Source organism: Trichechus manatus, unplaced genomic scaffold (assembly GCF_000243295.1).
Source record: "Trichechus manatus latirostris isolate Lorelei unplaced genomic scaffold, TriManLat1.0 scaffold00076, whole genome shotgun sequence".
NCBI classification, from domain to species: Eukaryota; Metazoa; Chordata; class Mammalia; order Sirenia; family Trichechidae; genus Trichechus; species Trichechus manatus.
Genome location: NW_004444012.1, coordinates 6,372,844 through 6,400,593, shown reverse-complemented (window position 1 = coordinate 6,400,593; position 27,750 = coordinate 6,372,844). Strand labels below are relative to the sequence as shown.

At 36.5% G+C, this 27,750-nt stretch overlaps 1 protein-coding gene across 1 annotated transcript in view; it reads right to left on the bottom strand.

Annotated features, from left to right (window-relative positions):
* The window catches only part of SPRED1 (sprouty related EVH1 domain containing 1), a 135,954-nt gene that overhangs the window by 22,303 nt on the left and 85,901 nt on the right, over nucleotides 1-27,750 (bottom strand). Inside the window, exons 3-4 of the mRNA XM_012556756.2 lie at nucleotides 16,178-16,346; nucleotides 12,896-12,945 (exon numbers count right to left, since the gene is read on the bottom strand). Of these exons, the coding sequence (XP_012412210.2) occupies nucleotides 12,896-12,945; nucleotides 16,178-16,346 (219 nt within the window). The remainder of the gene's footprint in view (nucleotides 1-12,895; nucleotides 12,946-16,177; nucleotides 16,347-27,750) is intronic.

The following is a 27,750-nucleotide window of genomic DNA, read 5'->3' as shown; positions in this document are numbered from 1 at the left end:
CTTTTCCAAATTATTCCATCACCATTATCTTCAACTCACTGTCCCCTAGGCTTCCCATCAAACCTTTTGAGTTGCTGTTGTCAATTTGATCTCACAGAGATAATTCTTGGAGTTTTTGTTTTTGAGGAATTGTTACCTTTGCCTTTGGTTTTTTAAAAAACAATTTAGGGGATTTTCTGAGTGAATGACCCACCCCTGAAGTGCTGATCTGGCTGGGGAGCCCCACCTTGCAAGTGACAAAGGGTACACGGATTGGCTTATAAAAACCCTAAAACCTGGGGACCGAGGTGATGAAGAGCTGAGCTCAGAGGAGAATACAGCCATACTGACAGAACTACTTAAGGGCTGCCGGTGGAGAGCTGTGCCAGGCAGCAGTGGTGACCGCCAGGAGAAGGGGCCGGCAGTAAACCTTTTCTGCCCCAAGAGCTGCATGGGCAGGGGACATTTCTGCTCCAAGAGCTGTCCTGGCTGAGTTTCCTGACAGACGATGGGAGCGATGTGCTCTTCACCTCAGGGACCCTTCCAGACCTTGCCCGTGTGCCTCTTCCTGTTGTTGACCCTGAGCTGTATCTTGTTACTATCCTTTTACTCCTGATTTGTATCTTTTTATCCCAATAAACCACATAACCGTAAGTACAATCGTGAGCTCTGTGAGACACTGCAGCAATTACCAAACACAGCAAAGAAAGCCAGGGTTATGGGGTGAACGGCTGGTGTCAGATAATGCAGAAGTTGGAAAGCAGGGATATACCTGACCTCCACCTCACAGGAATCTGCTTTATGCTTCTGATTCACGAAGTTATTCATTTAGGCCAAAATATTTTTCTCAGCATGACTTTAACAGTAAAAAGCCAGGAAAAGCCTAAATGTCCCATAATAAGGGAATGGTTAAGTAAATTATGGTATGTATGCTACTAAAGAGAGTATCATGTAGTCATTTGAAGTTTATGAAAAATATATACTACGTGGGGAAAATATTTACTGTTAAAAAGTCAGTATACAAAATTTTATTTACAGTATTACAATAGCCACAAAAGAGAAAAGACAAAAAGGAAATGAATGTTAATACTTACCCTTGATTATGAGTAATTTTCTAATTCTATAGCTTGTTTGCTTTTATATGGTTAATTTCTTTTAAAATCTAGGTACATATATACTTCTCCCATTTATTTTTGATATAGGATCATATTTTAAAATGAACTACAAATATACCCAAAATATCCAATTCAAATAATCAATGAATCACTTGTTTTTTTAAGCTTAAATACATTTTTCCCTCTCCACCTGAAATAATAAACAGAGACATTCTACACCCTTGCCCTAATCCCTTCTAGATCCATGCAGAGTATCTCTTTATTTTAAGAAAATAAAATTATTATCTAAATAAGTTAACTATCTGAGTGCCTTTCAAATCCATTTCCTCTTCTCCACTTCCATTACCCACTGTCTTAATGCAAGCCCTCATTATCTTTTTTGTTTTGCTTGTCTTACTTCAATAGGTTTTAAGCTCATCTCCTTGTTTCCAACTTTGTTTCCTATTACACATCATGCAAATTTGATGGTTTTTCTACTTAAAACTCTTCTGTGGTTTCCAATGACCACAGCTCTGGTGGGGGCACTGATCACATACCGAAGAGAAGGAAGTCAATCAGCATTGCTTGAGTAATCCTTTCGTAAGATAACTGATTTAGAGTCTATAGAAATGGATCCTCTACCCCTAGATCCATTGACTTAGAAGATAAAGTACAATTTCACAGAAAAAAAAGAAATTAACAGTATGTGAAAAGACGCTAACTTCATTCAACTGAAGACATAAAAATATGACAATTTTTTACCCAGGTTAGCAAAGATACGGAAGATAGGTAATAATACTAAATATTGGAAATGGAGGATGGGGAGAAATAGGAATGCTTCTGTATTATTGGTCAGAGTGTAATTTGATAATGTCATTGAAAAAAAATCCAGACCTTTTGACCCAGCAATTCTACTTTGAGAAACTGACTCTACACACACACACAGAGAAGAGAGAACTGTGGTAGCACTCTTTTTAACACAACAGAGGAAAGACAAAGAGAAAGAAAACAACATATGGGTCTATCAACAAAGGATTGGTTAAAAATTTGTTAGTACAAATATAATTTCATGCAGCCATTAAGTTGGGGCTAGAAATAGAAGTTCTGTTTTTGTTTTCTTTCCAAAGGAAATATTTTATGACTACATACATACGTATAACTATATACATACAGTCATCCCTCAGTATCAGCAGGAGATTCATTCCAGGACCTCTGTGGATGCCAAAATTCAAGGATGCGCAAGTCCCTTATATAAGATGGCACAGTATTTGCATATAACCTATGCACATCCTCCCATATACTTTAAATCATCTCTAGATTACTTATAACACCTAGTACAACATACATCCTATATAAATAGTTGTTATACTGTACTGTTTAGGGAATAACGACAAGACGCCAGGCGAACAATGCTCAAACAAGGAGTGCTAAAGAGAGACTGAGGATCTGTGAAATGGTGGGAGCTACAGCAGGGTATGCCTACAGATAATTTAATTTTTGTGGATTCAGCATAGTGCTTGGCGCATGGCAAATTCAAGTTTTGCTTTTTGAAACATTTTTCCCCCCGAATATTTTCGATCCACGGTTGGTTGAATCTGGGAGTGCAGAACCCGTGAATACAGAGGGCCAACTGTGTGTGTGTGTATGATTATATTCATAATGATATAAGGAATAACAAAATGATTTGGCAACAACAGTAATAACAACCAAAAAATATGTGTGGTTACACAGGGAGATATGTATGCTTATATATGTATAGGTAAGCACATATGGAGCCCTGGTGGCACAGTGGTTAAGTGTTCAGGTGCTAACCAAAAGGTCGGCAGTTCAAATCCACCAGCTGCTCCTTGAAAACCCGAGGGCGCAGTTCTACTCTGTCCTACAGGCTCACTATTAGTTGGAATTGACTCGATGGCAACAAGTTTTCTTTGTTTTGGAAGCACATATGAATATACAGGTGTACATGTATAGGTGTTTCTGCAGGCAAATGTATACATGTTTGTGTGTGCTGCAGGTGTATCCAAATATAAACTAAAGCACATGGGGGCACAGTTATGGATACTTCCTAGGCATAACCAAACATCTGTGGGACTGGGTTACTGGGTTCGAGGGCTTAGGGGGGCAGCTGAATTATACTGGGCTAAGGGCTGGGGACCATGGTCTCAGAGGACATCTAGCTCAACTGGCATAACATTGCTCATAAAGAAAATGTTCTACATCTAGTATGGTAAGTAGTACCTGGGGTCTTAAAAACTTGCGAGCAGCCATCTACAATACAACTATTGGTCTCTACACGTTTGAAGCAAAACAGAAAGAAGGAATTCCAAAGACTCAAAAGAAGAAATTAGTCTACAGGACTAACAGTCTACACAAACCATGGCCTTCCCTACCTTGAGACCAGAAGAACTAGATGGAGCCCAGCTACCACTACTGACAGTTCTGACCAGGGACACAACAGTTGGTCCTGGATAGAGTGGGAAAAAAAATGTAGAACAAAACTCAAACTCCTAAAAAAGGCCAGACTTACTGGACCGGTAGAGACTAGAGGAACCCTGAGACTATCTCTTTAAACTTGGAACTCAAACCACTCCTGGAGGTCGTCTATCAGCCAAAAGACAGAACTGCTCATAGAACAAGTAATATCACCCATGAGTACTATGCTCCCCCAATCATCTAAATGAGACCTAATGGTCAACATCTATCCTAGACAAAAGATGAGAAGGTAAGGGGGGGACAAGGAAGCCAGATTAATGGAAACAAAAGAACAAGAACGGAAACAAAACAACAAGAATGGAAATAATGAGAATGCTGACGCACTGAGAAAAGTGTAATCAACTTCACCGAATAATACGTATAGAAATTGTTACATGACAACTCAATTTGCTTTGTAAACTTTCTCCAGAATCACAATAAAATATTAAAAAAAGTAAAGGAGGTTAGTGCAAGACCATTTGAGCTGAGGGAAAAGTAGCTGCAGCAGGTAGACTCACAGAAAAAAGAAAACACCTTTTCCTCCCTGATTACACATGCAACAGACTGTGCACTAGGTTCTGCGGGAAATACGTAAAATACAGTTAAGTAGAAAGAGCAAAACGGAAACCACCTGGAGGCAAGAGCTGCTGACATACTACTGGTTATCTGGAGAGCAGTTTTTAGAGGAACTGAGGAGCACCTCACTCTTGGAAGTGGCACTGATCCTGATTTCTGGGGTTAAAAGTCTTAGCATCCTTGTTTGGTATTCCTATTAATTAAAAAAACTTTATTCATAAAAAAAGATATATGGGAGCTCTCTGTACTAATGTCTCAATTTTTATGTAAATCTAAAACTGTTCTAAGATAGTTTATTTAAGTCTAAAAAAAGGTAAGATATATAGTCTTAAAATAACAAAATGAACATGTGTGTACTTGTCACTCAACTTATGAAAGAGAATATAACCCATACAATTAGTAACTCCTGTGTGTTTCTCCATATCAGCAACTCCCACCTCCAGCTCTTGCACCTCTACTGGGTAATCACTATCTTGCACTTGTTTTTTTTTTTTTTTTTCTTTCATTTTCTTACTCCTTTTTAAAGGTTTGCTATACAAGCATTATCCCTAACCAGTTGCTGTAGAGTCAATTTCAGTTCATGGCGATCCCATGTGTGTCAAAGTAGGATTTTCAACAGCTGATTTTTTGGAAGTACACCCACTCCTCACTTACTACCTCGTTATCTGTCTTAGTTAACTAGCGCTGCTATAACAGAAATACCACAAGAGGATGGCTTTAACAAACAGATGTATTTTCTCAGTCTAGGAAGTACAAGTTCAAAGTCAGGGTGTCAGGGAAGTCTTTCTCTCTCTGTCAGCTCTGGGGGAAGGTCTTTGTCATCAATCTTTCCCTGATCTAGGAGCTTCTCAGTGCAGGAACTCCGGGTCCAAGGGACGCACTCACTCCTGGCTCTTATTTCTTGGTGGTATGAGGTCCCCATGTCTCTGCTTGCTTCTCTCTTTTATATCTCAAAAGAGATTGACCTAAAATACCTTACAGATTGAGTTCTGCCTCATTAACATAACTGCCTCTAATCCTGCCTCATTAACATTATAAAGGTAGGATTTACAACGCCTAGGAAATTACATCAAATAACAAAATAGTGGACTATTACACAATACTGAGAATCATGGCCTAGCCAAGCTGATACACATTTTGGGGAGACACACTTCAATCCAAAACACCGGTATATTGCATTTACGACAACAGCAAAAAATCTACTGTCTATTTTGTGCATTAACAACGTTCATCTGGCAGTAATGAACGCAAGGTTATGTGCCAACTTGGCTGAGCCATGATTCTCAGTGGTTCGGCAGTTATGTAATGATGCAGTCATCCTCCATTTTTGTATAACGTCAATGTTCACATAACAACCTGGTCTTTGGAACCTAACCGTGTCCGATAAGTGAAGAGTGGGTGTAAATTGCTGGGTTGTTCTTCTTAGGTGCCTCTGGGTGGACCTGAACCTCCAACCTTTTAGTTAGCAGCCAAGCTCTTGGGTGTTTGCACTACTAAGGGATTTTATTATCCCTAAACAACAGTATTTAGTTTTAGATGAATTTATATTTTATTTGAATGATATCATTTGGGACATTCTGGAATTTGCTTTTTTTGCTCAATAATTTGTTTTTGGCGGTGAAACTGACATTGATGTGTGTAGCAAGAGTGCACTCATTTTCACTTCTGTGTAACAATGATGGTTAACACCCATTACATGTTTTCTATTTATCAGACATTGTTCCAAGTACTTTACATGTGTTAACTCATTTAATCCCCACAATGATCCTTCTGGGTAGACAGTATTATTATCTCCCTTCTGCATATGAGGAAACTAAAGCTTAAGGTATTAAGCAATTTACCTAAGGTGAATCAGTTAACAACTGCTAGAACCAGGATGAAGATACAACTTATTTATCCATTCTTCCAAGGATCCACGAGTTGTGCTAATTTTTTGCTGTTTCAAACAGTGCTGTTATGGCACATAGCTCCCATTACTATTTGACATACATCTTTCTATACTTCTTAATGCATATATATACACATGCATATATCTATGTTTATTACCCTAGGTATAATTTCATTCAATTTATATTATAAAACAGTCTCTCTCTATATATATACTTCTTTCTTCATGTATTAACCTACCATGGATCTTTCTCCATGTTAATATATAAAGATCTACCTTATGCTCTGAAAAGTCTGCAAAAGTCTAGTATTTGTATATGTCATAAATTATTTAGCCAATACTCTATGAGCATTCAGATTGTCTCCAACTTTTTGTTATATAAATTGCAACACGATTCCTTATGCATACATCTTTGTGTACTTGTAATATTATTTATTTTGGATTAGTTCCTATAAATAGAATCACTGATAAAGGAAAGTATATATTCAATTATATTACCAACCCAAGCTACTCTCCAGCAAGTCTAAAGCCCTCAACAGCACGCAACAGTGACGTCTTCCTCATAACTCTGCCCACACTAGGCCTTATCATTCATCTAATCTTTGCCAATCTAACAAGAAAAAATATTTCATTGTCATTTTCCAAAAAGATTATCTGCAGCAGTTTTGTAATTAAAAAGAAAAACCACCAAAAAAATGTTCTTAATTTGGATACAACTGAGTAAAGTGTTCAGGCTTAGCCAAATAGGAATGTTTTTTACTGGATTATATAAACCCTGAAAAGTAACAAAGACTATGGAAACATGGCTATAACCTAAAGTTAGGTGATGGAAAATGCAAAAAAAAAAAAAAAAAAAAAAAAAGCTTTCCACAAGAGAAGAAAGTTTCATATATGAGATGCACAAAGATTATACGTACATCTATATGATCTCTAGCTTTAAAAAAAATCACCTACATTCAATGCTTTTAGTATTACGTGGAAATAGGCTCATCTGTATTGTCTATAAAGTAACCCACGCCAATATTTAATATGCAACGGAAATCTGATTTACTCTCCGCAGCTGGTATAATAATTATTCTCCTAAGGTTGCTAAGAGATTGTCTAATTTTTTCTTTTTCCAGACTACTATAACATTTTTGTGTGTAGAGGCATAAGGATGCTGGGTAAAGCAATAAAATAATTCCAGCTGCAGCTCTCCATCAGAACATAAGGCCAAATGACAGCTGTAGAGAAAATGCAGACTCTGCTTCTCTCCTTCCTTTGCCCCTTTCCCAGTATTAGTTCTGACACAGAGAAAATTTAGTGTTCTGCAAACCTTTTTATAATGTATGATTCCCAATATATAATCAATTAGGGAAGAAAGTGATATCATAGTCTACATATTGCTCAAGAACTTCATTCTTACACTGGTATTATCACAAATCACAGGTTTGAAAACTTACGGAGTAATATCCAACAAGGGAAATTACTGACAATTATATTATTGGTTATTAAATGATGGAAGAATTTAAAAAATTTCTTTAGTGAAGACATCTTATATTTCATCATTGCGTATGTTAAAAAATGCTAACAAAGCAATTACTCTTTTGCCATTTAAATGATACATTCAAATTATGCAAACTTACAAACCACAGAAAAAGAGAAAACATTATGCGTAATTCTACAAGTCCAAAAAAATCACTATTAACATCTTGGTGTGGTGCTTCCAGTTGCAACTCACTTTCAGACTTGGCCAAAATTATTTGTCACTCTGTACATTGCATTTCTTTGGTTATTTGTAATTGGCTTAGGGACAAGAATAAACTAACCCTAGAGTTTTTTAATTCTGGACTGGTCTCTATGAGCTTTGTCTAAAAACATTAATAGCATACAGTTTTCTGTTTATGTAACCTAAACACAGTAATGAGTGATGGAACAGTACAGAAAAGAGTAAGAAATTTACAAACATAAAATTTCTGACAAAAACAGAAAAGGAAAACAAGTTCTCTGTCCCGGCTTAACCTGCAGAAAAACTAGACTACTTTTTTTTAGTAAAAAGATATTTTGGTTTACATATAGAACTGTTTTCAAAGAATGCCTCTTTATTGTGTATAGATCTATTTTTAAGTTAATAAGCAGTAGTTACATCACTCCTACTAACTATATAAATCTTCATTCAACCCTTTAACTAGTAAATCTTTTTCTAGAATTTTTTCCTAAGGACACACTCAGAGATGCAAACAAAAATTTATGTGATGGGGCTGCGGGAAATGAATTAAATGATTAACGATATGTGAAGAGTTAAACTGTAGTATAGCCACATGACCTAATAAAGGCTAAAGCGAAGACTCTGAAGTCGGCTGTGTAGGTTTAAATTTTACGGTTTATACTACATAAATTCTAACCACTACCTCCCCCCGCACTACAGACAAAAACTCTGTCACAAACACAAATGGCAAGTTTTTTAAACTGGCTGCATTTAAGAAGTATGACCCTGATGTTACCTTTAAAAAGAAGTATATGTTTGTATATAACATGCGGAGAACAACGAGACTTCTAGGCAAAAACTGCCAAAATATTAATAGCAGGTTATCTCTGAGTAGGGGATGAATGATTCTTAATTTCTTCTTTAAAACTTTCTAAATGTTCAAATATTCTACCTGAAGATGTACTAGTCTAAGAGTCAAGTTTAAAAAAAAAGCAAAACATGCATAAATGTTATATAGATTTTATTTTGCTCCCTTATTAGATAATAGATAAAACTCAATCTAAAATACATCAGGGTTTTGGGAACTTAACCGTAGGATAGTACTTACTGTAGGATGGTGACAGGTCACAGTATCATAAGATACTTTCTGCTAGTTAACTAAAGCCTATTCATTCACTTAGTTTTCAGATATAGAGCCTTATTAAAATGCTACCACCTTTGCAAATCAATACATGAACAATCCATATCCTACCTGCTGAAAGCAAAGTCACTTTAGGCAATAAATGTAAATCACAGCCCTTTAAATAATTTTGGCTCAGAAATGACACTAATTCTGAAAAAGAATAAGTCAACTACCTCTCTATGGCCAAAGGAAAAAAATGACAACTTAGATCAATCAGCTCTCATTTTTTCTCTGTCCAGAAATATGAAATATAAGATCCTTTCCTCTTATTACCTCAAGGTTGCTGTGAGATGAGCTTTGTGGGTTTTGCATCAATCCAAAATACGTGAGCAAAGAGCTGGAAATGTTGTAACCGGCAGACGCTATAAAAATTATCTTAGAACAACTATAAGCTCGCGTAACCTAGCATTAAAAATCAAAACAACCCTAATTGGCTCATTAAAATAGTTGCAGAAAGAAAACATTCATGTTTTATTACTGGTCAGGTTAAATAAAAAAAAAAATCCCAATCTTGAGGAGTTTTCTTCAAAAAAATCTTTCTTGAGTACCAACTATATACACACTTGACCAGAACTGTACTAGGTATATCAGGGACACAAAGATAAGCAAGATGTGATTTTAAATTGAAATGATGATTTGTTATGAAACGCTTCAGAAACAAATATATGAAATAGAAAGGTAAACCTCTTTCTGTTTATTTATGATCAGCGATGAAAACATTAAACTGCTGAAAACAGAAAATTATACACCAGCAAATAACCAAATGGCTAGCATACTTATTGGCACAGGTGTTCAAATATTTGTTGAATGAATTAATGAATATTCAAAATGGAGAGTGTTTGCACTCTGATATTTATTGGCTTCAAGATGTTTATGATCTACGTAACAAAATCATTACTTTTGAGTTCAGAAAACTAATAGGTTATTTTTAAAAAATCATTTTAGTTGTCTTTGCAAATGATGACCATTAAAATTAACCTAGTGTGACCACTACCTGAACTCACCATCAACCTATTTCACACTGTCTGTACAAAGCACATAAGGGGAATTATGAAATATACTTGGGATGTACTTTATTCCTACTACAGTGGTTCAATAAATCAGAATACTTTATAACTTCCAACGTATGTCAAAATAAGAATGAAGTTCTAAAACCTTGCCGTATCATGAAATAAATGCTACTAAGCAGGAAGGATTGCTATGAGTTGGAATTGACTCGACAGCAACAGGTTAAGGTAAATTTAAGAATTTTCTTTGGCAATTATAATTTTGGAATGTGATTCTTTTAAAACCTTTTCAAACAGGATTTTCAGAAAAACTCTCATATATTTGCTAGCACCTCAGTATTTCCCCCTTCTTTTCTTACTACTAAGGTTAATATATTAAATAATCAGGTTCAGAATATTTTTGAACTAGTAAGAACTAGGATTTCTTCCATGTGAACACGCTTTTAGTTATAAAGGTGGCTATAAAACCAAGATACAATACATTCTTCTAATAAGAGAAGCTAGATATCATCCAAAAAAGTTGGGAGTGGGACAGACAGTAGGATTAAATGAGTGCTATTATAAATGTTAGCTATCATTCTAATCATGTTAAGGAAAAGTTAAACTTCCCTTTCTGCTGGTGGAATATTTATTCCTGCATAACAAATTACCACAAAATTTAGCAGACTCAAAAAATGAACATTTAGTATTTAACAGTTTCTGTGGGTCAAAAATTTGGAAGCAATTTTAGCTAGGTGATTTTGGCGCAGGATCCCTCATAAGATCGCAGTCAATACAGCAGCCTTATTTATCTACAGTTATCTGAAGGTTTTTTCAGGGCTGGAGGATCTGCTTCCAAGACAGTTCACACTAGGACGGCTATTGTCAGGAGGCTTCAGTTCCTGATCACAAGGATCCCCCCACAGGGTTGATCTAGTGTCCTCATCGACATGGCAGCTGGCATCCCCTAGAATAAGCGATTCAAGAAAGAGAGCCAGACAAAAGCTGCAATGTCTTTTATGACCTACCCTTGGAAGCCACACTCTGTCATTTCCACTACATTCTCCTTGTTAAGAAACAGCTAAGTAGAGTGCACATTCAGTGGGATGCAGAGTAGACTCCATTGAAAGAAAGAATATTAAAAAATGTGTGAACTCATTTTAAAAACACCACAGTATGTAAAAACCAAGGATGAACTTTATATATAAAAATTGCTCTTATATTGCAATTACTCTTAAATGTAATTGATAACGGACCCTATTACTAGGGTTTCTAGTGACACTGCATATTTACCTATTTTACTGTGAAAATAAAAAACAAGCAAGTGCTTTATGTCCAATGAAAGCAAAATCCAACTAGCTTCTTCAGGCGTGTAGGGGTGTGTGTATGACTGCTGGACCAGGAGCACTGGAGATCCATTACCACGGAGAGAGTAACCGCTCTAGCTTTTATTATACAGTAACCCTTTTACTAGCCTCTGCCTCCCTCTGCTTTCTACTATTTTTGCCTGAATCTGTGATAAAATTCTTATTCCTCATTCATATCCTCCCCTCTCTTTATGCTATTCCAAAGCTGTGACATACCTGGTATTAGCAGTAAACAGGATTATAAAAACCAACAATGGCTATTATTAACTGTTACATATGCACAAAGTCTTGCAAACTACTGTGTCCTGTAGGAGCTTTTTTACACAATGTTATATATAGAAATTAGGTGAAACTCAGTCAGAAGAGTATTAAAATAAACAGCCGTTATGTAGGAGGAAGAATGTTACTATATGAAAAAGCTATTTTTTTAACTGAATTTTAACAAAATTTACATTCATCACAGAGAGCAATTCAGAAAATGTTTCCCCATTCCCAGCCCCATATTTAGATTGACACCAGAACAAAATGGAACTTTAGAAAATGAATAATTAAAAAATATCTATTTTTTGCATTTTATAATGTATTTAACGCCTAATTAACTACTGTTCACTGTATTTAAAAAAAATAATAAACCATCAATGAAATAAACATATTTATACACACACATCAGAGCTCTTAAATATACAATAGAGGATTCATAATTGGGCTACATTCATAAAAAACACAATTGAAAAATTAAAAATTCTAAACTTGAAAAATACCTAAAATATTAATGGTAGTTATAATGGACGGTATCATATTTGTTTTTTCTTTAAAGTTTGCTGTAATATAAAAATATTAAAATAAGCAATTATGTATATAAAAACATCCTACCATTTCTTTAGATCACAATTATTTTTAAGTTAATATGAATATTGGACTATTAATACAAATTGCATATACAAATACCGCACCAAAAAAAACCTTGAAAAACACAGAAAAGTATTAAAAAGAACGTCAGAACAACTCAGAATCCCAAAACTCAAAGATAACCAACAAAAATATTTAACATTTTAGCTAAGTAATGAAAATAATGCAATACAATTTTTGTTTGTTTTTATTGCTCAATATATTGTAAGGCAGTTCATGAACTATACAATTTATATGTGTGAGTACACACATACATTAATTCTGTGTATATGATTTTATGCATCTCAGTTTCTTTGGTACAGATTACTAAAAATTGAATCACTGAATCAACAGGCATGAATGTTTCAATTTTTAAGGCTTTTTAACACATACTGTCAAACTGCTTTCTATATAAAATGTGGACCATCTACACTTTCTCCAAGAAGGGATCAATGTGTCCATCTCAGACAGACACAGCATATAGTACATTATTGTTTTAAACCTTTGGTAATTGAAAAATGTTAACGTGCTTTAATTTATACTACCAGCTGATTATTAGTGAGATAAAACAAGTGTATCCATATGCTTATTAATAATTTATAATTCCCTTTCTGTAATTTTTTTATACAAGTACCTTGCCTATTTTTTTGGGGGGGTGTCTTAGAAATTTTCTTAATAATCTATATGAGTTACTTACTTATAAAGGATAATGATTTCTTCCACAGTCGTTATGCTTATTACGTTTAGAAATTCTTTTTCAAGCCCAACTACTTACTTGTAAGTCATTTTCTGGTCCGTCAGCTTCATTTTTTGACGCCGGGCATCCTAACAAAACAGGTAAAAGGTACTGAAGTACAGAATTTTCTTTCTTTCTTTTTTTTTTATATTTTATTGCACTTCAGGTGAAGGCTTACAGAACAAATAGTTTCTCATGAAACAGTAGCACACGTTTTTTTATGACATTGGTTAACAACCCCACAACATATTAACCCTCTACAGAAGTACAGAATTTTCATTTTATACTTCAATATTAATAAGTAATTGATTATGTCATTGTAACCGTGGGCTGCTGGCAATCTGTCAGATGTTGGCCACTCACACCTGTTCTTATGACAGAAAACTAGAGAATAAAGTGATAGTTTTCCTCTCCTATAGGGAAATCCTCAGTTACTTACTAAAGAGACGTTTCTCTGAAAATGTACTAGCTCTAGCAAGCCCTGCGCCAGATTTCTCCTAAATTCTCTTGAACTGCTATGTACCATACTCCCTGATGTTTAGGAGACGCTGCAGTTAAAACTAAAAATCAGCTGCTGTTGTGTCAACTCCGACTCACAAGGACCCCATGTGTGCCAGCAGAGGCATACAGAGGCGGGAGACCAGCAGGGGGCACTAGCCCTCAGGCACAAGTCCAAGGGGGCCCAGAGGAGGCGTGGAATGGCCTTCCGACCCACCACAAGTATGAAATGTGCCTGACTGAGGTGACCCGACAAGACGGCGGAAGGCGTATCCGCTGACTGTCACCACTATGAATGTCTTCATCTTGAGATGGGGAGGGGGTGCATGTTAGAGACTGCCCTGGTCGCCCGTTACCCTGGCTACGGCCCTGTGTGTCTAGAGTAGAACTGTGCTTCACAGGGTTTTCAGTGGCTGACTTTTTTGGAAGCAGACTGCTAGGCCTTTCTTCCAAGGTGCCTCTGGGCAGACTCAAATCTCCAGCCTTTTGGTCAGCAGCAGAGTACGTTAACCACTTATACCACTCAGGTACTCCAGGAGACACCCAAAAATCATTTATTCAACCTTCCTAATTGCTCTGATTCAGGAAACAGTATTTAGATTTCAGTTGCTTCAATACAGAAAGTAAATGATTGTCTTCATTGACTGCTGATAGTCAGTGGCCAATTATTGCCACTGACCTTTGTGCATCAATGTCTCTCTATAGATTTTCCTGGGATACAAGAGTGCCTTTTGATCTGATAAGTTAATAAGGAGAGATCTGTCCTAGCAAAGTATTCTAAGTTTACGTATCCCCCAAAGACACAGATAACACAGGACAATCATGAGAGAGGGAGAAATTTGCCCTTTCGAAAGGGCGACATAAGCTTATTCTTATTTGCATAGAAGGCTAAATAAGAGAAATTTAACGGGTTGTTGAAAATTTACTTAGCAGCTGATAATACGTCTTTCCTAAAGGAGGAGACAGCTCATTGAGCATTGTAGTCTCTTCTGTCTGGCTAGGAATTTGTCAGCCCCCTCTTATAAATCACCTTTTAAAACATTAAACCCAATCTATTTGAAAAAGTATACTCTTATGTGGTCATGATTGTGTGCTTAAATGTAATTCAAAACTTTAATTAAATCATGTAAATTTCCACACCCAAGGATAACGATTTTCACTTTAAAGTACTGGTTCTTCAACCTCAGCTAAGGATGAGAATCAACTGGAGAATTGCAGAAAATATATGAATGCCAGACAGAGTGTTACCCCAAACTAAAAACGTTAAAACCTCTGTGTAAGGCCCCAAAACCCAAAACTTGTTGCTGTCAAGTCGATTCTGACTCACAGTGACCCTGCAGGACAGAGTAGAACTACCCTTCCAAGGAGCACCTGATGGATTTGAACTGCCAGCCTTCTGGTTAGCAGCCGTAGCTCTTAACCACTGTGCCACCAGGGTTTCCGCTTAAGGCCCAGGGCATGATGCATTTTTTTTTTTTTTTTTAAATCTTTAAGTTTCCCAGGTGATGCTATCTTGAAGCCAGGTTTGAGAACCAGTAGTGGAGAATCTTAGGATTCATAATCCCCTTTTTTGTGTTTCTTAATGCAAATTACCATCATCTGGCTAAAGCAGTGACTTCTTACTGCATCTGAACAGTTTGCGGAGCTTTTAAAAAACAAGATGACTCAACCCCATTCCCCAGATAGTTGGATTCACTTGGAATGGGATGGGAACCAGTTCTATTTTTCAAAAGCTCTTCAGGTGATTCTAACATGCAACCACAGCTGAAAAATACTGATCTAGGGAGAATTTGTAGATTCTTGTAATAAAACGATTACTATCATATGATGGTAACGTTTTCTGAATTAGAAATCAAGAAATGCTTATTTATCAAAGTCTCATCTTTTAAAGTAGCTAAATAAGTTATTTAATCAGAGTTTCACACACTATCAAAACATATTTGTACTAAGCACTTCCATGTTCTTGCCTATGGTTACTCTCATAATTAGTTCATTTCACCAAATTTTTGTATTAAAATGCCATCTTCAAAATATACAAATCACAGTGTAGTCTAACACATTTTGATTCAGTTACTTTATTTAAGTCACTTCCATTAAGAGACGATTTTCCTTAATTAGAAAAGCAAATCAAGTCTTAGTTATTTCTTCCTGTTTGGGAAGAAATGTGTTTTAATGTGATTTATTTCTGTTTTATAATAAATAAGCAGAGCCTTGGTGAAAATACATGCCTCCTCCATTTAAAACTTGCATGCTTTATAGTTAATAACTGGTAAGATACACAAAGAGATAGATAAAATGGAGTTGTGACCTCTGCCAATCCTAGATAATGAAATCAGGTAAAGAGGTAAGAAGGGTTTTGCCTAACAGAGTCTACATATATTTGGGTATTACAAATTCTCTCTTTATCATTACCAAAATGAGGATGTGACTGATGTGACACACAGACAGATATCTTATTGGGATTCTGACAGCTCTATCTCACTGCTCCCCTCTTTCCTTCCTTCACTTCTCTGATAATCATATATCAAAAAGGCTGACTCATTTCTTCAGACTCTTATGTTAAAACATTTTCATTATCTGAAGTTGCTGTTGATGGGCTCTCCAAGATAATACACGCAACTGGTACAGACTCTAATTTGACAATTACAAAAGAGGCTAAGGAGTCTACTATTTTATCTTTACCTATAGTGAACTTTCAAAGCCTGGTTATATATCAAAAAAGCTGGCTTCCTTAAAATGCAAGAACTACTTTGGGTCAACTTTTAGAAAGACGACCTCTAGTTTCCATAACTGGTGAACAAACTAAGAGCCAAGAAAACCTACCTTGAGAAATATCCTCTATCGCTCTTCGAATGCCTCTATCAAAAGCTCTGGCATCAGCAGGACTCTGAAAGGTAAGGCCAAACTTTTTGTCATCGATCTTCCAGTGGTGAAATGTTGGAGTGACCTTATTGTAAATGAGGTCCTTTTTAAGCATACATTCCAAAACCACCTGTCAAAAGTCAAACGGCAAAAATTACTATACATATAGCAAATGTATCTTAGATACAAACTGAAGTCAGAGAGGAGCTATTTTTTTTTTTTAAATAATGGAGTATTTCTATTATTTTAATAAAGAAGTCTTGCTAGTTAATCTACTTCACAAGGACTCAATACAGAAATTAAGATGAGAGAGATCAAAAAGATCGTGCAAGTTGGATTACAGAATATTTATTATAGTCATACATTGCTTAACATCCATGATACGTTCTGTGAAATAGGACGTCATGTGATTTGGACGTTATGAGAATACCATATTATATACAGGCAGTCATCAGGTTACAAACCCCTAACTTATGGACAATTTGTACTGAAGAATGGACTGCCATAGAGCTTATTATATTAAAAATGTGAGTTAAATATATACAGTGGTTCGTAATAATGACCTCATGCACTACTTTGTGATGTTCATGAAAACACGGTGCAGTTCAGCAGTGTTTCTTAAGTGTTACATCCAGTATGTCGCACTCTCTGACTGGGATTTCTGACTCTGTTATAACCTTGTGGGACAACAGACATTATGCGGTGCATGACTGTACTCTCATTTGAGAAATACACATGTGCAGACACTCCTCATTGTCTACTAATTTTCCAGGAGAATACACCAGGAATTACTCTTGAGAAAGTACAGGGGCATGGTGTGGTGAAAATTTAACGTTTTAAAGTCACTTTCCTAAACTTCTTTAAAGATCTATTAATATTTTGCTTGAGGATTTAATGGTCACAGCCGATCAAATACCTGCGCCACATTCTCAGTGTGTGAACGTAAGTGGGTTATTGACCTTTCAAAGCCTTCGTGTCCTCATCTCTAAAACTGGAATAGCAATATTAAATATCTATCTCACAGCTTTAACAGAACGAGCACTCATGTAAAGAGCAGCGCATCATGTGTGGGAAAATACACTTTTGTTTCCTTTTTTTGGGTTTTCTATTTTGAAATAATTTCAAACTTATAAAAAAGTTGCAATAATAATATAAAAAATTCCTGTCTGTCCTTTAGCCAGATTTGCCACATTTATTTTTTAACATTCTTTTTCTGTGTATGCGTGTGTATGAACATTTTATTTATTATCAACCATCTGAAAGAAACGTACATATATGATGCCCCATTGCCCCTTAATACTTAAGTATGTACTTCCTAAGAGCAATGCTCATCTCTTATGTAATCATAGTACAGCGATCAAACTCAGGGCATCTAAAATTGGTACAATGCTTTTATCTAATCTACAGTCCATATTCCAAAATTGTCCACTGTGCTAATAACGTACTTTACAGCATCAACAACAATAAAAAAACAACTTTCAGTACAGGATACAATCTAGGATTGTACATTATCTTTAGTTTTAAATCTCTTTAAGGAGCTTTGGTGGTGCAACAAAGGAGCCCTGGTAGCACAGTGGCAAAAGTGCTCAGCTGCTAACTCAAAGGTCGGCGGTTCCAACCCACCAGCCACTCTGTGGGAGAAAAGTTGTGGCAGTCTGCTTCTGCAAAGATTTATAGCCTTGGAAACCCCGCGAGGCAGTTCTCTCTCTGTCCTACAGGGCCACTATGAGTCGGAATTAACTCGATGGCAATGGGTTTGGTTTGGTTTTGGTGGTGCAACGGTTAAGCTGCTAAGTGAAAGGTTGCAAGTTCAAACCCACCCAGTCACTCCACGGGAGTAAGACCTGGCAATCTGCTCCATGTAAAGGTTACAGCTTAGAAAACCATATAGGGCAGTTCTGCTCGCCACACGGGGGCACTATGAGTTGAAATCAACTGAACGGCACCTCATGACAACATCTCTTTAGTCTTTCTCAATCTGGAACAGTTCTCCTCAGCCTTTCATTACTTTTCATGATGCTCACAGTATACTTTTAACAATTAATTCAATTAATCAAAAACTAAAACTATATATCTTAATTATTTTAGAAATACTCAATAAAAAGATAATTTTTTAATACCAAAAAATTCCCTGATCTCATTATCCTACTTCATTTCTTCACAGCACTTATAACTATCTGAAATACTTTTGTTTACTTGTTTACTGTTAATCCCCTATGTGTCCCAACTAGAACGCAAATGCCACACAGCTCACTTTTTAATACATGAAAATATTACTAAATTAGCTCCTCTGTTAAATTTCCCAAGATTAATGTTTTCACTTAGATAAATTTCAACATAATACAAACCAATCTTCGCCATTTGCTTTCACCTGACATTTATTTTTTCAGAGGTTCCCAAAAAGACTGAAGCTGTCAAGGGATTTCATTTTACTTGGATGCATAATAAACATCCATGGAAGTAGCCATCAAGAAATCAAATGATGTATTGCATTGGGCAAATTTGATGCAAAAGATCTCTTTAAAGTGTTAAAAAGGAAAGATGTCACTTTGAGGACTAAGGTGTACCTGATCGAAGCCATGGTATTTTCAATCGCCAAAAGCTGGATAATAAATAAGGAAGACAAAAGAAGAACTGATGCCTTTGAATTATGGTGTTGGTGAAGAATATTGAGTATACCATGGTCTATCAAAAGAACAAACAAATCTGTCCTAGAAGAAGTACAGCCAGAATGCTCCTTAGAAGAGAGGATGGCAGGCCTTCACCTCATGTACTTTGGACATGTTATCAGGAGGGACCAGACCCTGGAGAACGCTATGCTTGTGAAGTAGAGGGTCAGCAGAAGAGAGGAGGACCCTCAATGAGATAGTTAACATAGCGGCTGCAATACTGGGCTCAAGCTAGCAATGACTGTGAGGATGGTGCAGGAACAGGCAGTGAGTTTTTCGTTCTGTTGTACACAGGGTCACTGTGAGATGGAACCAACCTGATGGCGCTAATAACAGCAACATATGAGATCAAATGGTCAACAATTACAGTAAAGTAACGATGAGAAGGTAAGGGGGCAGGGAAACTAGATTACTGGAAATGGAACAACTAGAATGGAAATATATCCATTCCTTACTTATGGACTATCTCATTATCTGCCATTTCACATTTATGACAATAGTAAAAACTCCACCGTCTGACTATTCCATGCATTAACGACATATGTCTGGCAGTAATGACGGCTGAGGTGCGAGGTAAGAGCAACGGTGACTGCAATGGTTAAGGCTATGCGTCAGCTTGGCTGGACCATGATTCTCAGTGGTTTGGCCGTTGTATAAGGCTGTAATTTGGCAGTTATATATCATGTGGTCATCCTCCATTTCCCACAGCGTCAACTTTCACGTAACAATCCGGTCTTTGGAACCTAACCATGTCCATAAGTTAGCAGTGGCTGTAATGAGAATGTGGACACATTGTGAAAAATGTAACCAATGTTACTGAATAATTTGGGCAGAAATTGTTAAAGGGGAACCTAATTTGCTGTGTAAACCTTCACTGAAAATACAATAAAATATTATTTAAAAAATACAATCAGAGAGCCTATTGAGATTCTACTAATAAAAAAAAATAAAACATTTTTCTTTTTGTCATATGCAAAAAAAAAGAAAAATTGACTATAATTTAGCAACAGGCTACTGTGGTAGCAGCTATTCTAGATTTAGGAAAGAGGCAGTGGGATAGAAAAAGGGTGGAGAATCTACTGGCATAACCACTCACCATATTTGTAGATAATTTTTAGAATGTACCTCCTAGAACATTCTTATCACTTAGCATTCATATAAATTCTCACATCCTTTATGTCCAAACCATAACAATTTCTCACCAAAGTCACATAATATATTAGAAAGTAGTTTTGCTTTTGACCTCAAGTAGCACTAAAAAAAAGTATTCTCATTGTATCAAGGACAAAGTACAATGCACCCTGATTAACTAACAGGGGTAACTAAACATCCACCTCAAATTAAAAAATAAAAATCAATAGGACTGAAAAGTTTTTTTTTTTTTTTTTAAAAAAAAGCAGAAGAATGTCTCAGAAGACTTTTATTTATCATGTGATCATCTACGTTCCTGAAAAGTAAAGAGTTTTAAGGGCTGGAAGGATTCTTAAAAATTAAATTTCTGCTGCCTCCCTTCCACTGCCGCTCCTCAATTATATCAGAACAGTATGTTTTTACTTTAGCCCACTGCATTTTTTCACTATATGAATTCTGTATCTTAAGATAACTGTATTAATAGGCATATAGGAAGCAGAGGGCAATGTTTACCATATTCGTGACTGGCAAAATTAGCAAACAACTGTAGAAAATGGCTGTTATAAACGTAATGTCAAGAGATTACAATCAACCAATACAGTATTACCAGGTGAATTTATTGACACTACAGGAAAAATTAGGTAAAAGGATACATTATTTCTGGCCAATAGGTAGTTATGCCTATTAATTACCAATCTAGTAAACTAAATTGCTCCCTGTAGGCATGAGTGGTTATCTTTCTGAATGTATGACTTACTCTTAGAGCTTCCTTATACGAGAAGATATGGTACAAAAGGAAATGATTAATTCTGAGTCCTGCTAAAATTATCCTAAGCCAATTGCCAGAAGTCATTAAAAACATAATCTTAAAAATATTTAGTCTACAGCTGTTAAACGTGAAGTACATACCTGGCTAATCCTAATTAATAGCTGAATAAACTTCCTTTTGGGGTTAAGTAATTCTGGAAGTATGTGAATTTCATCAGGGCCCCAAGGTAACCCTAAGGACACTCATAAATGAAAGAGTCAAGATAAATTTAAAAGTCAATCAATAGGCCCAATCTCATTTCTACCTAAAAGAAGACAGTTTATACTAAATTAATAAATGGAAAAGATATTAAGAGTTTAAATGGCTATTGTATAGTGAATATTAAATGTGAGACTAACTCAACAAGAATAAGTACAAGGACTAGATAGCCAAAGTTATATAACATCAATCAACCCTATTTGATTCAGTTGGCTGGTTAACAAAGGACAACAAATTAAAGAGTTACTTTTTAGAATCAGTTCTAGAAACTTTTGAACTTTAGATCATCTACAAGTATATTGGGATTAGAAAAGAAGTATTATTTATTATTAGCCAAACAATAAATGTGTAATGAAAAAATTCTAAAACGAGCAAAAGCCACAACACATTCAAAAGAATTGTTTGAATTACACAGACTGCATTAAAAAAATTTCACACTTTTATGTATCAACAGATGTGATATGTAACTATTTGCTAATATATTATTTGACTTTGGTGAGAAATTGTTATGGTTTGGACATAGTGGCTGTGAGAATTTATGTGAATGCTAAGTGATAACAATGTTCGAGGTATGAGTCAAATATAATCATTATTAATAGACTGGCTGGAGCCAGCTCTAGGAAGCTGACTATAATAATGAAGGACAGTAAATACAATTACGTAGAGGTATTTCGTAGGACAACTTTGCATTCCAACACAAATCTAAACAAGTTGGTTAAGACATACAACTCTAAATTCTTTTCTAGCAAAATAAATGCTTTGGAACCACTGATATTTCAGTAAGCTCTTGAAGTCTGTCCGTCCAACGGTAACAAAAAGAACAAAATCTCCCCTCATCTTCTGTTAAGGTGAAATACATGTTAATTATGGAAAAAAATACAAACACGAGAACTCTGGAATTTAAGAAAAATGAAAGCAATCATAGCAAAGTTATAATTATTAAAATCTAATAAAGATGAAGGGAAAGAGGGGAGACAGGTGATTTCCCTATAGTACCAGGCTAAGAGAAAGGGGGAAAATGAGTAGTGAGAAAGGATCGTCATATCTGAGCACTTCCTAACTCATTCTGTGAGATTAGGATTACCCTAATACCCAAAGTCAAAGTAAAATGATTAAACTATGAAAAACAAGGGGCAGGAACCTGACACATATACTTTCCGTGGAAGAAGATGGCAGTACTCTATTAAAGGAATTAAAGTAATTAATGAAGCCTGTGGGCTCTGCGGCCAAGACTGGCTGGGTCCCCCATTCAGCTCCCACCATTACTACCCGCTGGCCTTTGAGAGTTAAAAGAGGTAATACAGGCAGAGTACTCAAAATAGTGCCTTGCACACAGTAAGCCTCCAATCAGTATTAGCAGGAATGGTGACGTTAGTCACTAGGAGATGCCACTGGCCCCGTAATAGGTTAGTTGCTATGAGAGGCTGGGAGCTCAGGATTTAAAGGGTTTTTTTCAATATGTGAGGAAGAAGAGTTTGAATGAGAAACACAAGTGCTCAGGAACTCAGAGTTTATGTGAACGAATTCTGAAGAGCTTAAGTGAAGGGATTTTAAGGCAGTGAAAGCCTTTCTCTCCAACTTTCTGACATTTTCTCTTCTCCTAAAAGAAATTTCAGAATAAGAATTTACAGAGGAAAAAGAGGGAGGGCGGGGAACTGTGATTAATAAATAACTAAAACTTCCTAAGAAATGGAGCCCTGGTGACGCACTGGTTAAGAGCTACAGCAAGCTACGGCTGCTAACCAGAAGGCTGGCAGTTCGAATCTACCAGCTGCTCCTTGGAAACCCTATGGGGCAGTTCTACTCTGTCACTATGAGTCAGAATTGACTCGATGACAACGAGTCCTAAGATATATCCCAAGATATTTTGGAAAATACAGAGCAAAACTTCCATCATGAAATTACTACTTGTACTGTTTGCTGAAATTTTATAGGACAGAGTAGAACTGCCCCATAGGGTTTCCAAGGCTGTAATCTTTACAGAAGCAGACTGCAATCTCTTTCTCCTGCGGAGGAGCAGGTGGTGGGTTCGAACTGCCCACCTTTCAGTTAGCAGCCAAGCTCTTAAGCACTACGCCACCAAGGCTCCCTTTCTGTGTAACAACCAATAACTTTAAAGAGAGGAATAAAATGAACTATATGTACCTTTAAACTACCATGTGTTTTATTATACTTGCTACCTTCCAAGTAGTTAATTACATGTTTACAAATAGTATTATCCAAGAACTAATAGAGTTGGTAACTAGAAATAAAAATTCTACTCATAACTTTCTGAAATATTTTTAATCTAATCAAAAAAACATTTCATTTTTTGAATAAAAATTCCAAGTTCAAATTAAATTATTTGATAACCAAAATCAGTAATGAGTATCTTAAATATTTGTCTTATATTATGAATTTTAGTTTTCTGGATGATATAAAAACTAGTATCCTGTAGCAAGGTCACTGGCAGGCTATGGTCTATGAAATGATGTTGTTATCAAATATATATTTTTACAAATTGTCTAATTAATAAAAATTTATGTTAAATACTGTGTTCCATGGTGAGTGGGATTTTGGAAATAGTAGTAGAAGCAATAATAGCAGTGATCTTCACATAACAGCAGTTCAGCTACCACAAAAGGAAGGAAGGAAGTGAAGATGGTGTATTTTTGCAATCATGGCATATTATTTTAACATACAATTTACGTTTTTGTATGACTAAATAGTTTACATAAAGAACCTCCCAAAAATAAACCAAAGCAGTTGCTGCCGAGTTGATTCCAACTCACGGTGACCCCATGTGTGTTAGCACAACTGTGTGCCATAGGGTTTTCACGGCTGTGACCTTTCAGAAGCAGATCTCCAGGCCTTTCTTCCTAGTTTCCTCTGGGTAAGTTTGACCCACCAATCTTTCAGTTAGTAGCCGAGCACTTAATTGTCTGCACCACCCAGAGAGCCATATAAAGAACAGCAAGTTACAAAAGGCATCAATCAGACCAAAAAAAATACACACACACACACACACACACACACACACACACAGGAGCCCTGGTGACACAGTGGTTAAGAGTTTGGCTGCTAATCAAAAGGTCGGCAGTTCGAATCCACCAGCTGCTCCTTGAAACCCTATGGGGCTATGGGGTTTTGGCAAAAACCAAACTCATTGCTGACGCGTCAATTCCGACTCACAGCGACCCTGTAGGACAGAGCGGAATTGCCCCATAGGGTTTCCAAAGAGGGCCTGGTGGATTTGAACTGCCGACCTTTTGGTTAGCAAACGTAGCTCTTTATATATACATATACACACACACATCCAAAAAAGAGAATAACTGCAACAGTGTCTTGGTTTTAAACAACCAGCTTCCAAACTACAATATGCTCCCACTTTTAATTAGTTCCCATTGAAATAGGTAAGATGTGAGAGTATGCAAACAATAAAAACTAGAATAAATAACAATTCAAAGAACACAACGAAACTGAAGGCCAGATACGTAACTGCAGAGATCTGAAACAGTGTGCACCTGGGAATTAACTTGACAACATTACCAATGTTGGGAAAAGGTGTGGGGTGGGGGTGGAGGGGGTGCTGAGAGTAACAATTCAACACAATGGACTCACAGGCAAAAAGTATAATGAATACTTAAGATTCAGTTCACTATGAAGATAACTGCATCCATTGATCTTCAAAATATATAAGTGAAAAATGAAATATCCCCGAAGAGAACTTGACAAATCTACCATCACAGTGAGATATTTAAACATCTCTCAATAACTGACAGATGAAGTAGACATAAAATTAGATTTTAATATCACCATTAAGTTTGATCTGACACACACAGAAACATGCATAAAATTCCTGAAAAATACATTCTTCAGAAAACATGGGAACATTTAAAAAATTAATCATTTACCTTAACATAAAACATATCCTCACATATATAAAAGAATTGATATACAGATCATACTCTCAAAATAATTTTTTTAATTGCTCTAAGTTTACAATTCAAGTTAGTCTCTCATACAAAAATTTATACATACATTGTTTTGTGACCCTAGCTGCTCTCCCTATACTGTGACAGCACACTCCTCCTTTCCACCCTGGATTTCCTGTGTCCATTCAGCCAGCTCCTGACCTTCTCTGCCTTCTCATCTCGCCTCTGGACAGGAGCTGCCCATTTAGTCTCATGTATCTACTTGAGCTAAGAAGCATACTCTTCATGAGTATCATTTTCTGTCCCATAGTCCAGTCTAATCTTTGTCTGACGAGCTGGCCTCAGGAATGTTTTAGTTTTGGGCTAACAGAGTCTGGGGGCCATGTCTTTTGGGGTCCCTCCAGTCTCAATCAAACCATTAAGTCTCGTCTTTGTACTAGAATTTGAGTTCTGCACCCTACTTTTCTCCTGCTCTATCAGGGACTCTCTGCTGTGTTCCCTGTCAGGGTGGTCTTTGTTGATAGCCCGGCACCATCTAGTTCTTCTGGTCTCAGGCTGATGGAGTCTCTGGTTTATGTGGCCCTTTCTGTCTCTTGGGCTAGTATTTTCCTTGTGTCTATGGTGTTCTTCACTCTTCTTTACTCCAGGTGGTTGGGACCAACTGATGCATCTTAGATGGCCGCTTGCTAGCTTTTAAGACCCAAGATGCCACTCACCAACGCGGGATGCAGAAGATTTTCTTAATAAACTTTCTTGCGCCAATTGACCTAGTTGCCCCCTGAAACCATGGTCCCCAGACCCCTGCACCTGCTACTCTGTCCCTCAAAATGTTTGGTTATATTCAGTAAACTTCTCATCTTTTGGTTTAGTCCAGTTGTGCTGACTTACCCTGTAGTGTGTGCTGTCCTTCCCTTCAACTAAGATAATTCTTGTCTACTATCTAGTGAGTAAATTCCCTTCTCCGTCCCTCCCCACCCTTGTAACCATCAAAGAATGTTTTCTTCTGTGTTTAAACATTTTCCTGAGTTCTTATAATAGCGGTCTTATACAATATTTGTCCTTTACTGACTGACTAAATTCACTTAGCATGCCTTCCAGATTCTTCCATGTTATAAGATGTTTCATGGATTCATTGCTGTTCTTTATTGCTGTGTAGTATTCCATTGTGTAAATACACCATAATTTGTTTATCCATTCGTCCACTAATGAGTACCTAGGTTGTTTCCATCTTTTTGCTATCTTGAACAGTACTGAAATGAATATGGATGTGCATGTATCTATTCATGTGACAACTTTTATTTCTCTAGAATATATTAAAAGGAGCAGGATTGCTGGGTCAAATGGTACTTCTATTTCTAGCTTTTTAAGGAAGCGCCAAATCAATTTCCACAGTGGTTGTACCATTTTACATTCCCACCAACAGTGTGTAAGTGTTCCAGTCTCTCCACAAGCTCTCCAGCATTATTTGGTGTTTTTTGGATTAAAGCTAGCCTTGTTGGGGAGAGATAGTATCTCATTATAGTTTTGATTTGCATTTCTCTAATGGCTAATGATCGTGAGCATTTCCTCATGTGTCTGTCAGCTGTCTGAATGTCTTCTTTGGCAAACTGCCTGGTCATATCCTTTGCCCATTGTTTTAATTATGTCTTTTTGTTGAGGTTTTGCAGTGTCTTGTAGATTTTAGAGAGTAGACACTGATCTGATTTGTTGTAACCAAAATTTTTTCCCAGTCTGTAGGTTGTCTTTTTACTCTTTTGGTGAAGTTTTTTGATGAGCATAAGTATTTGATTTTTAGGAGCTCCCAATTATCTAGTCTTTCTTCTTGCACTTATGCATTCTTATTTATGGTTCATACTGTGTTTATGCCATGTATTAGGGCTCCTAGTGTTGTCCCTTTTTTTTTTTCCATGATCTTTATTGTTTTTTATTTTATATTTAAGTCTTTGATCTATTTTGAGTTAAGTTTTTGTGCATAGTGTGAAGTACGGGTCTTATTTCAGTTTTTTGCAGTTATGCCAGCACCATTTGTTAAAGAGACTGTCTTTTCCCCAGTTAACAGACTTTGGGCCTTTGTCACATATCAGCTGCTCACAGGTGGATGAATTTATGTCTAGATTCTCAATTCTGTTCCATTGGTCTATGTATCTGTTGTTGTACCAGTACCAGGCTGTCTTGACTACCGTGACAGTATAAGAGGTTCTAAAATCAGGTAGTGTGAGGCCTCCCACTTCGTTCTTCTTCTTGAGTAATGCTTTACTTATTCAGGGCCTCTTCCCTTTCCATATGAAGTTGGTGATTTGTTTCTCCATCTCATTAAAAAATGCCGGTAGAATCTGTATCAGGACTGCACTGTATCTATAGACTGCTTTGGGTAGGATTGACATTTTCACAATGTTGAGTCTACCTATCCATGTGCAAGGTATGTTTTTCCACTTATGCAGGTCTCTTTTCGTTTCTTGCAGTAGTGTCTTGTAGTTTTCATTGTATAGGTCTTTTACGTCTCTGGTTAGATTTATTCCTAGGTATTTTATCTTCTTGGAGGCTACTGTAAATGGTATTGATTTGGTGATTTCCTCTTCAAGGTTCTCTTTGTTGGTGTAAAGGAATCTGATTTTTGTATGTTTATCTTGTATCCTGAAACTTTACTGGAATCTTCTATTAGTTCCAGTGGTTTTCTTGTGGATTCTTTGGGGTTTTCTGTGTATAAGATCATCTGCAAATAGAGATACTTTGACTTCTTCCTTACCAATCTGGATGCCCTTTCTTTCTTTTTCTAGCCTAATTGCTCTGGCT